At 34.3% G+C, this 15,699-nt stretch overlaps 2 protein-coding genes across 2 annotated transcripts; both read right to left on the bottom strand.

Annotated features, from left to right (window-relative positions):
- Positions 1-666: 666 nt before the first annotated feature.
- On the bottom strand, positions 667-6,640 carry LOC147759346 (uncharacterized). The gene is made up of 5 exons (XM_086997395.1): positions 6,563-6,640; positions 2,455-2,585; positions 1,601-1,717; positions 1,175-1,288; positions 667-818 (listed from the first exon to the last, which is right to left on the bottom strand). Exons 2-5 carry the CDS (start codon positions 2,537-2,539, stop codon positions 667-669), a joined length of 468 nt encoding a protein of 155 aa, XP_086853521.1. The 5' UTR covers positions 2,540-2,585; positions 6,563-6,640.
- Positions 6,641-10,891: 4,251 nt separating this feature from the next.
- LOC147759345 (uncharacterized) lies at positions 10,892-15,383 on the bottom strand. The gene is made up of 4 exons (XM_086998250.1): positions 15,078-15,383; positions 14,610-14,723; positions 14,122-14,262; positions 10,892-11,071 (listed from the first exon to the last, which is right to left on the bottom strand). The coding sequence occupies exons 1-4, from the start codon at positions 15,160-15,162 to the stop codon at positions 11,058-11,060; spliced, it is 354 nt and encodes a 117-aa protein (XP_086854376.1). The 5' UTR covers positions 15,163-15,383; the 3' UTR covers positions 10,892-11,057.
- Positions 15,384-15,699: the final 316 nt, after the last annotated feature.

Here is a 15,699-nt window from a genome sequence, read left to right as displayed (position 1 = left end):
TAAAAATCAGCCAAAACACAAACAAAGTTTGTTTTTGAACTTTATTGATTAGTTTTACTAATCAGTTAAACATTAGCTTGTCGTGGAACACTGCTGAAGGATGTCTAGTGGTCAAAAACATAAACAAACACGCCATCGGCTGGGTGAAGTGGCATTTTATTTTTAATTTCAATATTCCATAAATTTCAGTGCTATTCAAGGATATCATAACACAATATCGTGAAGGAGGTATGTTCTTTCCAATTTTTTGTTGTTTATGCTCTCATTTACCGAGTTTTAGTTGAGCTTGCCGACTTAAGGCTCCTCCCGAGGAGGCTAGACATCGTCGACTAGCAGCTAAGAAAAAAACGACGTAAGCGACCTTTTAGATTCTTTGTGAAACGGGACTTAGTGCCGTAACGACTTAATTACGTTGGTAACCAAGCTCTTAGTCAGGGAAACCGACTTAAGTTTTTTTGTGAAACGGTTGCCAGGTTATGATTTCAGCTAACTTCTGCTATACCAAAATAACTATTCAATCAGAAGAGTCGACTAACTATAGCCTAGGCGTCAAATAACGCGACCGTCCAATCCACTAATAGACACTGAGTAGATTAAGGGGAAATATTTAAGTGGGTCGGCCACATTTGACCGGCATACTTGTTAGTCCACTGTTCTGAATACGGCCTAAGACTTACTAGTGCAGTTGATTCCATCCCCGCTGTAACCCTCGTTGCAAACACAACCTTCATGATTTGATGCATTGCAGCTGTCATTTTTCCCAGGCAATGGAATTTTATGCGGCTTGTATTGGCAGTGGGCGTTTTCCCCACATTGTGCTGAAAACAAATAAAAAAATGTACGTTGACACTTGCCTGCAAAAATAAAAAATTAAACTTTTAAACCACCTTAATGGACGTCATTTCATGACGCATTTTCATAACGTCCACCTTATCACCTGAATATGTTAGTTGTATTGTAATTAACAAACAGAGATCTAGAGCCATATGGCTTAATATCAGTCTATAGAAGTTACTATTACTGGTTCTTGTTACTATCTTCTGGCATCAATTTTGCGCTGGTAAATTTGTTTTGTAATTTCTTTTGCTGCATGCTTCACAACTTAGTGCTATTAATTGTTATCCTTAAATACTCAGATACAGAATGCATGCAGTATTAGAAAGGCACGGTTTACCTATTTCGCACATTTTTCCATTACAACCCTCGGGACAAATACACAACTGTTTCGAATTTGTAGTATTTGTTGCACACGTTGCACCATTGAAGCAGTAACCCCATTTGCAATTACCTGAAATGAGGATATTACAATTAAGGTTTATAAAATGCTACGCATGCTATTTCAGTTTAGATATTTCAGTTTTTATATTTTAAGCATTGCACAGGTTACTAATCAGGGTAACTGATATTTATGGAATTCATTTTGTACAAAATGTCCACCTGTTAAAAGACACACTGATAATGGATAAATGATATTAAATGAAACATATATGTTGCCATCAATCGTTGCAAAAGTAAACTTGTTTTCTAATATTTTGCTATACATAACTACTCCCTGTTATCGACAAAGGAGGCTAGTAAACGTCACAAGGGCATTGCTTACGCAATTCGCATCTCTCTCCGAAATGCTTATCAAAGCAAATGCAATGAAAGCCAGACGGATCGTCAGGTTTATCATCACAAAACCCACCATTATAGCAACTGTTAGACTCGCATCCGACTGAAAATAGATGTTATAAGGCAATTTAAATATCAGGCATGCTCTAATATTTCACACATATAGTTTAATTACTTTTTGAAATTCAAACAATTTGAATAGATAAATCATGCATATCTTATCGTTTTTACACTATAACGCCTTGAACGCCTGGACCACGTCTAAATGATTTACAGGTATAAAGTGTCCACACCATGGCCTGGTCATACCAAAGGCCATTATAATAATAATATCGGCTGTCTCCTCGCTTAGCACTCAGTATATTAAGATTGAAGTAAGGAAAATACCTAGTCATATGGCAGTGATGGTTATTGTGGATTCTTAACTACAAGAGGCGGATATACCGCAGCTTGGATTGCATTCTCCGCAGGAAGGTGGGAATGACTTAGAATTGAAAAGATCCATAAAAACAGGCATATGATTGTTGCAAACAAGCAATGTTGAGACCAAAATGCTGAAACGAAAATTGACATTGTATCTCAGAATTGCAAACATGCTACTGTACATGAACTCTCTTACGAAAATTTAGGATTTCCTATAGGATTTCCTATAAGATTTCCTATATAATTTCCTATAGGAAATTGTCCCATTTTCCTATAGGATCCTATAGGAAATCTTATAGAACCCTATAAGGAAATCTTATAATATCCTATAGGAAATCTTATGGGAAGGTGCCCTATAGGATCCTATAGGAAAGTTCCGTAAGGGCTTGGATGTCAAGCTGGTATCTATACACTTACATGTTAGACTCAGATGAGTTTGACTGAGAAAGACGCACGCTATCAAGGCCAGTACAAGACTCGGGCAGAACAACAATCCCATCATTGATTGGTTGATGTTCGATATAGTACTCTTTTATAGCACTTCTATGCTGGAATAGAATAAGATATTCAGATTTCAACATCATCATACAGGTGACAATCTTTAAACTAAATCGGGCTTGCTTTCTTGAAAATATCACAGATTACGAGGCACGTAAACAATGCGATATGACAATATATTATCTTTTTTCAGGTGCATTGCAATTTGCAACCGAATGCTCATGGCAACATCGTTGCAGTTAACTGTGCGTGTGCGTGATTCATCATTTTTACAGAGCGTCCAATGTAATTTAAGATGGCATCAAGTGCTGGTCACGATAACATATTGCTCAGCTTGGTAGCTTATATAAGATATGGTATCATTCTGTAAATCCGACAGAAAAGATGAAACTTAAACTCTGCCGTGGGATCTCAAGGCTTTTCGATCAGAATCTTTTTGTTTGCTGTAAATTTTCACGTGAAGAATACTTTGTTCATGGAATACTATTTAATAATAGTAATAATAAGAAGAAGAAAAAGACAAAAAATACACTGATGCACATTTTATAAAATCATGTTTTATCATATTATGCATAACATTTTTCAACATTAAACATTTAAAAAAATAGCTAAGTCAATTGATCTGTGCAGTATATCGATAATAATAATAAGATTTACCTTTTCACTTTTTACACAAAATTGAAGCTAAACCTCACTCAGCATTCAGTTACACCGTTATCCCCCTCAGCGTGTTTTATCTTATGAGGCTGAGTACTACTCATCAATGTATCAGCAATAGCATCAGTCTCATGATAACAAGCATCGCGCATTGAATGGTGGGATTATAAAATATGTAACAACATAGATATATTACAAATAATATGATTTTGGAATTTTAGTGGTGTCAAACGCATAAAATGTCAATATTTGTAATTTTGATATCCCAAGAATGAAAGTACCTGTAATATATTGATTAGCTACACAATCAAATATAACTACATTATGTGTAATTGTGCAATGTCTTTTTCATTTTATGGCACGACTCAACTTTTGTCTAGTTTGAAGCTATAATTATACTTCCGTCTACGTAAATATTGCGTTGTGATTGCAAAGATGTCAAGAAAGGAAGTGGAATTCATTGACATCGCAAATACTTGATTGCTATATTTGCAAGCAACAAACAAACAAACAATAAATAGGTCAATAAATAGGTAAATAAATAAATAAACTTTCATTAATAATCCAATGAAAACTGAAAGAAGGATGCCCCCCTTCATAAGGAAATGAATAAGCTGAAGTAAAAATAATGCTATGACACTGCTATTTGTGAAGCGTTTGTCTCTATAATAAATGGAAATAAAGTTAAAACATAATTATATAATAATAATTGATGACCGTACAATTGTAAACTGTTTTAGATAGTGCTCATGTACAGAGCATATCTGTTCTCCTACTGACAGCACTAAAAAAATAAAAAATAAATAAAATAAATAAATAAATAAATAATAATAATAATAATAATAATAATAATAATAATAATAATAATCGCCCCTGTTTTAATGAAGTTGCACTTTTAACGTTTGCACATGCAGCATTTTATTAACTTGCACCCTTTTATTCAAATGAGCTTGTTTCACATTATACATCAGCAAGAAATCTTAGATCAGGTGAGTACCTTCTTTTTAAGGCGTGTAAGGCAAGATTGCATGGTGTCATACGGTGACAAGGCTTTTAAAATTACAGCACCTAGAGAATGGAATAATTTACCCATCAACCATAGACAAATTGTAGACCCTGGACATTTTAAAAAGGAACTTAAAACCTACCTTTTTATGCAATATTATTTTTGAATTCTTGTAAGAATTGTTTCTTAGTTCATAGTTTTAATTTTCACCTCTAAACCATTTTATATATCTATTTTATAACTTAAACAATTTTTCTTCTATCATTTTCCTTCTTTCATTTTATGACCATTAGTATCTTTTTTTCTTTTAATTGTGAATTTTATATATTCTGTAAAGTCTATTGAACATATGTTGGAGTTAAGACTATAAATAAATATTATTATTATTTATTTTTCCAGATACCAAAAATAACAAGACATATGGTTGTCAAAATACAAAGTACCTGTGAAGATACCAATATTTCACACCATTTTTACAAATTTAAAACATCAACCTCCTCAAAACTACCCTCATGACCAATAACATATTAAATTTTTAAATTGATTTGAGTCAGGCACTATAAAATATATACGAAAATTGGAAATATTGAGAAATTTCAATCTGGCCTCCTAAATGGATAAATGAACATAGTTGATAAAACGATAGAGGATTTGCTCTTCTTGCTATGAATAATCAAATCTTATTTTGATCCACGTATTAGGAATCTAAAACTTTACAAAGCACCACTTCTGGAACTCTTTCAGAAATAAAAAAAAAATGTTAACTTTAACAACATTTCGATCATTTAATTAAAAATTCTGAAAGTACGGCAAAAAAGTTAAAACTACGTTCTATATGAATCAGATTTTGAAAATAATGTATTTGGTTTAATGTTTTAAGAGTAAGGCTTCAATACCTACCAATTACAAGGTTTTCAACTCTCCCGATTTAAAAATAAATTGGCCAAAAATCAGGTTCTGCCTGTAACTATAGCAACAAGCATTCTTGGGTGTAAATAAAGCTTCTTTTTTTATTGGTGCTTTTGGACCAAGGTCTGCTACAGGACAAAAAGTATGAATATCTTTTCCTTTACCTTAGCCACATCTATTTGTTTCTTACAGATAACTGCCCTTTTAAAACTATTAGAATGCATCGCCAGTGTCACAGTGTACTTTGTGATAATCGTGACTCATATGGGGACCCATCAAGTCAAGACTGTGTTCATCTTAATAACCAAATATTGTTAAAACCAACTTTGCAACTCATTCGCAGGTTCTGTAAATACCCGTTGTTTTATGTTTAGCAGAAATGAGTATAATCCATTTTTCTCGGAAAACATATCTGCAGGATCGACGAGCGTCCATTAGCACGCCCGTAGAATGTCATTTAATTTCAAATCATTGGAATGAATTCAAAGAATTGGTCAAAATGTTAATTTTAACAACACTTCGCATACAAGCGACAAATGAGACATCAAACATCTAATAATGCAAAAAGTACCACAAAAAGTTAAAACTACGGTTTATCTGAATCGGCTTTCTAAAATAAACTACTTGGTTTAATGTCTTTAATTAGGCTTCGAAACCTAACAATTGTAAGATTTTCACAATATTGGCCAAAAATTAGCTATGTAACCATAGCAATAAAACTGGTTTTGGTGCTTTTGGACCAAGTTCTGACACAGGACAAAAAGGAAGGATATCTATTCCTTGACCGTGGTCACATACATTTGTTTCATTGAGACAACTACATTTTAAAACCATAAGAATTGATTGCCAGTGTCACAGTGTACTTTGTGATAATCGTGACACATATGGGGACCCATTAAGTCAAGAGTGTGTTCATCTTATAACCAAATATTGTTAAAACCATTTTTGCAACTCATTCGCAGGTTCTGTAAATACCAGCTGTTTTTCGTTTAGCAGAAATGGATATAATCCATTTATGTTGGAGAACATACCTGCAGGATCGACAAGCGTCCATTAGGACGCCAGTACAATGTCAATAAATTTCAAATCAATTTGTCTGATAATCTGTAGCGATAAATGTATGATGAAATCACTTGAAATAAAATTTGCACTTTATATGATTGAAATAGTTTCAACAAATGGAAAATGACATTATTCCTTTCTTAGAATTCAAAAGGCGGTTGTTCAAAGTTTGAACCAAGGTAATCATCTCCTGTTTTAATCACTCTTTGTTCGTATTTAGGTTCATTGGATTCCTGGTCAAACATGAACAACACATATTTGAGAGGAAGCACCTCCAGAACCACAGAGAGAGTTGTCACTGCTTAGTTGCCAACAATTGGTGTGTGCAGGGGATCACCATAAATTTGCAGAATTACACCGATCAGAATATTTCACAGTTAACATAAAACTTACCTTCTTTTTTCTCGTCGAAGTCGGGTCAGGAAATGCAACGTCTCCTCACTCCTCACTTCCAGCACTGGGACATCAGCGTATCTCGTGAATAACGTGGCACATGAGAAACTATCCAATCACGATAGCGCTTATTTGACTATAGGATACCCAGTTTATTATCACACGCCATTTGCCGGTCTTTCATTGGCTTTTTTCGTTCAGCATGAAGCGTGTATTTTTATATTTGACCTAGAAAATCTTCATACAGGTCGTGATTTCCATTAACACTCCCGTAACTTGGCAAATATTAATATTGAGGTAAAGCGGTAAATGAGACTCTAGCCAACAATTTGTCTTTTTCATTGTTATGTTGCCCGTGGAATTGACCCAGTTCTTACGATAAAGATTTCTGATGAAATTAAGTCTCTCTCTCTCTCTCTCGTGTGTTTGTGTCTGTGCGCCACAAAAACTACTGGATTGGGGAAAGATAGTGAGAGATAGCCAAAAATATTCAACCAGAGTTCATTAAGGTCTATATTGCAATATTATATTTGTATTGCTCAGTTAAATCAAATATTATATATCCTTCTATCCGTGGCAGTCATCGATCAGTTCTTTTATTCTCATCTTTGCTAGCTCAACTCTCTTTGCCGTGTGTGTGTGTGTGTGTGTGCGTGTGTGACACAGTGATGGAATAACAGCCAAAATAATCAAAACATTAAACTAAAGAAGGCATCTCACACCAGTTAACTATTTTATTTTATTTGCGTCACCCAGCTGATTTCAGTGCTACTTTGATACAGGCCGTAGGAATTAAAAATAATGGAAACCCGTATGACGCTTTGGATGATATGAAATTACTTCCACCATATGACTATATGAAAAGCGATGCTTGTTAGGTCGCATTGCTTATTCTGAATGCAAATTTGGAATTTGTCATCAAACACGATTTAGTAAATAAAACAAACGAGTAAATAAACAAATAAACAAATCCTTCCATCCTTGGAATGGGTCTCTCTCTCTCTCTCTCTCTCTCTCTCTCTCTCTCTCTCTCTCGTGTGTGTGTGCTGTCAGCTGTTTCACAATCAGGGGTACAAAATAGGGGTCACATTGAGAGAAAAATGAACTCTGATGCATTTGTGTAATTTTGTAAAAGATAAAAAGAATAACATCTTAACTATGATATCTACAATTTTTAGAGCACAATATTAATTACTTTTTGTGCTACGCTCAAATTAACAGAACGCCCCTTAGACTATGATCTGGAGGTACGGACACTACACATTCAAGTAACTGATGCTTTTGTAACTGAAATATAATATTTTTTACCAGTTATTTTTGCCAAAATTCTAAAAAATATCAAACTAAAGATATAACAGCAGTACTTTAACCAAAAGGATACAAGTACATGTATTAATCAAAGAGTTTTTTAGAGAAACACCACAGCACGTTGTTCAGCGGATGCTGGAGCTTGGTTGTGTGTCATTCAGTGTGACTTTCATTCACCAGACTTTAATTTTAACTTTTCTTTCTGTTGCTTGACCTTTTTTAATTATTCATTTTTTTTTTTTCAGTCTTGATTCCTGTTTTTGAAGTCCTTTCTTCTTCTTCGTCTCTCATTAATTTGCACCTCTTGTTCTACTGTTTTCAGGATTGTTGGGTTTCTGCTTCTCCTTAACTCTCTGTCAGTATGCCCTAATTTCTTCTCTTTACTTTAGTCTTTTTTGCTGGGCCAGCCTAGGATGATTCTTCATTTTTTTCTTCTCTTCTATATTACGTGCATTTAACGTATAACGTCTTCCTTGCCTGCTACAGCAAGATTATCTTTACGGATATTAGCTCTTTGACGTCTTTTTTTTTTTCAAATTATTTTTTCTTTCCCTATTTGGCTTTTTGTTTATTGCCATCCATATTTGATACTTCATTCACTGAGAGTATAATAAATGTACTGTTAATTATGCATGTATTGAAGTGTTCATATCGCCTCAAAATATATTATATACATTAATCCATAGAATATTAATCCATATACAGTTTATTATTTTGCAATTAGCTATATTTGGCAATACATTCAAACCAATATTGTTAATTTTGAATGCAAAGAGTAGCATCTTTACTGATATTATTTCTTTGCAAAATCTCTTGCCTGACTCTAATTAATCAGTATCACTTTATCGAATATATATTTATATACAATGTTTTTTTTAAACATCACAAGACATGAATGCATTTTATATAGTCTAAAACAGTATTTTGCACCATATTTTGATGTTTTATCATCATTGATAAGTAGCTAGTTATCCAATGGTTAATGTATAACTTGGGGGTACGGACACTACAGTGGGGGTACGGACACTACATTTGGCACCAAATTATTGCATATCTTTTCATAATAAGGGGTTATGTGCTATTTATTTCCTGCAAAATAAATGTCAGTGTAGACATTATAGAATAATAAAATCAGACAGAATATGCTGTGATTCCTAAATAAAACAGATAGGGGGGGGGGGGGGGGGGTACGGACACTACAAAAAGTAGGAGACACCAAGGGGCTCATGATTATAAATACCATAGCATTAATAATAATGGTTACATATGCACAACTCCTTTATTATGTTTAAGGTAAATTTATCTTATTATCACGTAGGTGATTTCAAAGTAATATTTGACCTTATCAAATATGTTTTTCATTGCATTAACAAAAATAAGTGAAATGTGTATCAAAGCCCGTTTCTGCAAAATGGTTAAAATATTTCTTTTTCTCAGAACATATCTATGGATGAACCTGCTAGAATAGAAGACAGATGTTGTGGGAGTTATATACAAATATCATATTCACCATAAATCACTGACATAAAGAGCTAGTGCATCATCTTTATGACCTTAACTGCAAATGACCCACAGTAACAGCTAAAAACGGGTACTTTTTGAACACATAATTGGCTATATTTTTGTAAATTGTAATCTTGTTGTGAGTTCTGCTTTATTACATTCAAGATTCCCGCGTCAAGTCACATGGTACCAGGTGTCATGCGACACCTGGCGTGACGCGTAAACGATACATAGGCTAATACACTACAATCTGATTATTATAATTCTTTTTTTTTTATTTTGCTCCTATGAACAGTGTCTTTGATATTAGTCTATCAGCAATCTCCAATCATAAATTATTAATTTATCAGACACTTGTAACATTAACCACATTTTATTGTTCACCCTGATCCTGAAACAGCCGTGTGCATCCCTAAACAGCTAGGTGATGGCGAGAATTTGTTGGAATAATAGCCAAAAAATTAAACAAAAGTATTCTTCTCACACCAATGAGCTATTTTATTTGCAACAACCAGTTATTTTAAGTGCTACTGTGATAAAGGACGTCATAGTCAAACATAATGGAAACCGCATGACGCGTTGGATAATACGACTTTCTTCCAGTATATGACTAAAGAAAAGGGATATTTGTTTACGAACTCTGCTTTACCATACTGTTTGGCGACCATGTCTTTCCACGAACCAAATCAAAACCAAAAAAATGTTCACTTTTACATTTGACAAACTGACAAAATTACAGTATCGGCAGATGCAGTAACAAAAGACACGATCATCAGAGTGACAAATGCTATTTTTTTTCCAAGATGTAACATGTAGGTTTTATGTTAGTTGATTTTGGTAACGTGTCTCACTATCTTAACCTATTAAGTAACATTGTAATTATCTTAAATCATGTCGAAACAGTTAAACAAATATGTAAGTGGAATAGTACATCATTTTTAGTTAGACGTTTGTAGTGCAGTTGTAAATGGCAAAAAAAGCAAATTAGTCATATAAAAACTTCCTCATTACATATAATAAATATGTATCTAAAAGCTCTTTAAGCTATATCTCAATATTGAAGGGCATTTAGTCGAAAAGAGAAGAATTACCAATGTGAGAAGTTTATAAAGTTTTGTGAAATAATAATTCGGCAAAATGGTTTGGTTTGTTTGACAGTCGTTGTCAGAGTTGATCCGAACATGCAGATGTATAAACTACCTCTAGAACTACAATAAAATAGATAGCTCCCTGCAATCGCTTTTTGACGAAACATGTTCTGATACCCATAAAATAGACCAATAATTACAGCTGGCTGTGAGACTGCTGTGGCTAACGGGTGAGTTTGGTTATGTGGTATTTGTTATTGAAATATTAAAAAAAACATAAAAAAAAAACTCAGTAACCGTAAGGCGTCGTCAATGTCCATTTCTGTCTGTTTTTTTTTTTTTTTTTTTTTTTTTTTTTTTTAGAATCATAAATATCAAAACAAATGTGGAGCAGCAAAATGTGGAGCAGTATAAAGAACCAAATGCAATGCCCAAATTAGTTTATTATCAATTAAAATACTTCATGATTCATATATAATTTTCAATGAATGTCCAAATGAATATTTATTAAAATGTTGGTTCTTAAATTAATCAAATAACTGTGTATCCTGTCTTGCATTTTTTTTTTTTTGGTTGTTATTTCATTTTCCCGGTGTTTATTTCGTCGATTCTGAAAGAAAAGAAATATGTTTAATGGACACCTTGACCCCGTTTTTTATCAGAGCACATTGTGCATTCAGTAATATACAAACACATTTATTCAGTCTTAAATGAAAATTATCAAACACAAGCCGAGAAAACGTTCATACTGTTAGCTTTCGGCCAACGTGGACGTTGGCCTTCATCAGACTGACGTGAGTACGTAGATGTTGATACTCACTGTCATCATTTTAAGTTTGACTTTATAGTATATAGAGGCCACGACCCTCTTATAAATGTCAGGTAGATCGACCTTCCCGACCCTATTCATGGGTGGCTGGTGACGGCTGATGTTGATAGCCTCTTGTATCTTACGTAGGATATCAGACGAGTCGGATTCAAGGATCTTGGTTGAATTCCAGTCAGTACTGTGGTCGGTGTTTATTACATGTTTAGAAATGACAGAGCTGGTATTGTCTATATCAGGAGCGGATTGAGGCCGTCTTCTGGGTCTTCCGGAAGACGGTCAGATTTCCAAGTTTATATTGATGGCTATAATTTTTTCTGTCGGAAGGCGGTCAAAAATGGACGATGAATCAGCAAATATACTTTGGAAGACTGTCAGAAAATATCTCTGGATCCGCCCCACTAACCCTGGTCTTATATTGTCTACCTGTCCCACAACGGAAAGCTAACGGTTAGCCATTTTTCTAGGCTTGTGTTTGATAATTTTCATTTATGATCCAGCTACCAAGCTGATAAACATTTTTGCAAATTAATTCAGTGTTTATTTCTTAATTAAAAATGATAAGATGAATGTGATGATAAATATGATAGAAACAATGTTATTTTGGAGCTCCTTGTAACTTTTGACGTGTTAAAGTACTTTCACATTTTTCCATATTAAATGAACAGACTTACATAAATCTTGTATGTTATGTACATATTTTAATGTTATGCATGCATGTTTATTCCATTACTCAAATGTTTGATCAGATTCCGTTGATATAGGCATTATCTGACGTCAAATTTCTAAAGTTATTTTTATAAACCAAACTCAAAATAAAAAAAATATATATATATATATATATATATATATATATATATATATATATATATATATATATATATATATATATATATCCATAAAGATGCTATATTGCAACTGGCTAGAGTGTTGTTATCTCTTGATTAGAATCTTCAACTCGCCTTTTTTTCTCTCACTCTAAAAAGTACCCTTGTGAATTGGCTATCGTTTTCTCCAGACAAGAAGCAAATTATCTGGGACGTGTTTCATACACAACTAGATGGCGACAATGGGTAGCCATCACACATCCCCGCACTTCCCATACTGTTAAGAGTCGGCCTAGTTTAATTGGTTTTTCATTGACATCGTGTGAGATGTCTGGAGCAAAAAAAAATACTACCTATTAGCACTCTTAGGTTACTCAAAGGTTTTTGATCATCATAACACAGAACATGTTTTTATTATTTTTTTTTTTTTAATTCAAGAATGCATCTACCATTTTGCCGATTAAAAACAATAAAAGTCCTCTCAAAAACATAAAATATCGGACGGGCGGGAAAATATATCTTTGAATTTTGTCACCAAAGAGCGGGGAAAATAAATAAATGAATAAATAAATAAATAAATCTTAACGCAATGGGTCTAAGTTTAGACTCCTAAAGATCTGATTGCTGACTATGGGACCATTCCCACAGATATTTAGATCTATCTATCTCCCTAGAGAGTCTCACTAAAATACTGTCAACTTGGCCGGCTTAAATGTCTGTCACGCCTAGTAATGCTGTAAGGGGGTATTTATCCTTACCCCCTAGCTGATTTGGTAGGCATGACAGATATTTAAGTCGGTTATCCAGATGGATCGATCTATGTATGGGAACACAGTCTATGATAAGTCGATATAATTTACCACAATGGCCTAAAATTGTTACGGTCAGGGTAAGACTGCTTTTTTTAGATTTCATTATTTTTATCAGGCTTATCATTATGTTAAATAGTAATCAGTGACAAAACAACGTTGCATTTGACAAAATTGATTGCTTGTTATCCCCACACCTCTTAGACAAAAGAAGTTGCTTCTGATTCTTAATTCCCTTTACATTGTAATTTTTGCCATCCCCTCTTGTAGCACAAGAGTGAGGAAATTTCGGTAATGGTAGACCTTCCTATTGTTTTATGAAGCATGTGCATGGTGACTTTGGAATTTCATAGTGAATTGTGTGGTGGCATGTCCCTGGGAGTTGGATGATAACAAATTCTTTTTAACTTGAAATTTCAGCTAACTCCTCCTTGACCATAAGGGTAAGGAAGTTTAAACTTTGGGAATAATTAGACCTGAAGATTTAAGTTCAACTGGGATTTGATTTGTCAGTGTTGGTGGGGATTCTTATTTATATTTACATTGTATTCTTGATAGCTTAAATAGTGTGCATGGGCATCCCTGCACAGAAATTTACTGCAACAGGGGGTTGGGCTGTCCCTTGGTTCGGTTGTCCCTTGGTTCGGTTGTCTCCTAGACAAAAAGGCTGAGAAATTTCAAACATTGGTAATTAGAATATCTTTTGCCAAAGATGTACATGAGCATTACTGAGATTTAGTAACACTTGGGATTGGACTGTCCCCGGAGGTGATTGATATTATTATTTTTTCTTTTTCTATATCGTAATTTCTGCTTTTTCTTCCTCGATCATTAGATTGAGAAAGTTCAAACTTAAGGAATTTGGTATACTTATCACTAGGGGTGTGCATGAGCACTTAGAGCTTTTGTGAAACTGTAGATTGGGCTGTCCATGAGGGAGAGGGAGTCGATCCTAGGTTATTTTAAGGTTATGATTTCAGCTAACTTCTGCTGTACCAAAATAACTGGTGCATTTGTCCTGGTGCATTTGTCCCGAGGGACAAAGAAGAGTGGACTAATTAGTCTATGGTTCAAATAACGCTACCTTCCAATCCACTAATAGACACTGCGTAGATTAGGGGGAAGTATTCAAGTGGGTCGGCCACATTTGACCAGCAGACTAGTTATTCCACTGTTCTGAATACGGCCTAAGACTTACTAGTGCAGTTGATTCCATCCCCACTGTAACCGTCATTACAAACACAACGTTCATTACTTAATGAATCGCAGTTGTCATTGTGCCCAGGCATTGGAAAATCAATCAGCGCGTAAGTGCACTGGGCGTTTTCCCCACATTGTGCTGAAAACAAATAAATACTGTAATTTGAAAAGATACTTGAAATTTTAAACCGCCTTAATGGACGTTATTTCATGACGCATTTTCATAACGTCCACCGTATCACCTGAATATTTTAGTTGCATTATAATTAATAAACAGAAATCTAGAGCTATATGGCTTAGTATCAGTCTATCAGTCTATAGAAGTCTATTACTGATTCTTGCTACTATCTTCTGGTATCAATTTTTGCGCTGGTAAATTTGTTTTGTAATTTCTTTTGCTGCATGATTCACAACTTAGAGCTATTTGTTGTTATCTTTCAATACTGAGATACACAATATATACAGTATTAGAAAAGCACGGTTTACCTATTTCGCACGATGGTCCTTTATATCCCTCGGGACAAATGCACCGGGTTTTCGAATTTGTAGTATCTTCTGCACACGTTGCACCATTCAAGCAGTTACTGAATTCGCACAAACCTGAAATGAGGATATTACAATTAAGGTTTATAAAATGCTACGCATGCTATTTCAGTTTACATATTTCAATTTTTATATTTTAAGCATTTACTAATCAGGGTAACTGACATCTATGGAATTCATTTTGTACAAAATGCCCACCTGTTAAAAGACACACTGATAATGGAAACATTATATTAAATGAAACATATGTGCTGCCATCAATTGTTGCAATAGTAAACATGTTTTCCAATATTTGCTGTACACATGTACGGTAGTTCAACGCTGTTTCAACGTTGAAACAACATGATTTGCCCGCTGAGAACATGTTATTGTACATAAACTTGGATGTTGAGCTGGTCTCTTCACACTGACCAGTTTGACTCAGCTGAGGTTGACTGAGAAAGACGCACGCCATCAAGGCCAGAACAAGGCTCGGGCAGAACAACAATCCCATCATTGATTGGTTGATGTTGGATATAGTACTCTATATAGCACTTCTATGCTGAAATAGAATAAGATGTTCAGAAAAAGAAAGTGGTAAAATTTCAACATCATCATACAGGTATGACAATCTTAAAACTAATTCAGGAATGCTTTTTTGAAAACATCACAGATTATGAGGCACGCATACAATGCGACACGACAATATATTATCTTTTTTTGGGAGCATTGCAATTTACGACCGAACCCTTATGCCAAAATCGTTGCAGTTACCTGTGCGTGCCAGCGATTTATCAATTTTACAGTGTCTCCAATGTAATTTAACATGGTTGCGGAGTGGGGTGTTGGTTACAATAACATCGCATTCAGCTTAGAAGCTTATATAAGCTGGAATCATTAGGTAAAGGTGACAGAAAAGATGAAACTGAAACTCTGCCATGAGATTTCAGGGCTTTTTGATCAGAAACTCTTTGTTTGCTGTAAGTTTTCACGTGAAGAATACTTTGTTCATGGAATATTATTTAATCAAAATAATAATAATAGTAAGACAAAT

The sequence above is a fragment of the Lingula anatina genome, chromosome 10 (assembly GCF_051362555.1).
Source record: "Lingula anatina isolate TDL-2025a chromosome 10, LinAna3.0, whole genome shotgun sequence".
Classification (NCBI taxonomy): domain Eukaryota; kingdom Metazoa; phylum Brachiopoda; class Lingulata; order Lingulida; family Lingulidae; genus Lingula; species Lingula anatina.
Note: the sequence above shows the minus strand (reverse complement) of the source record. Positions and strands in the feature narration are given on the sequence as shown.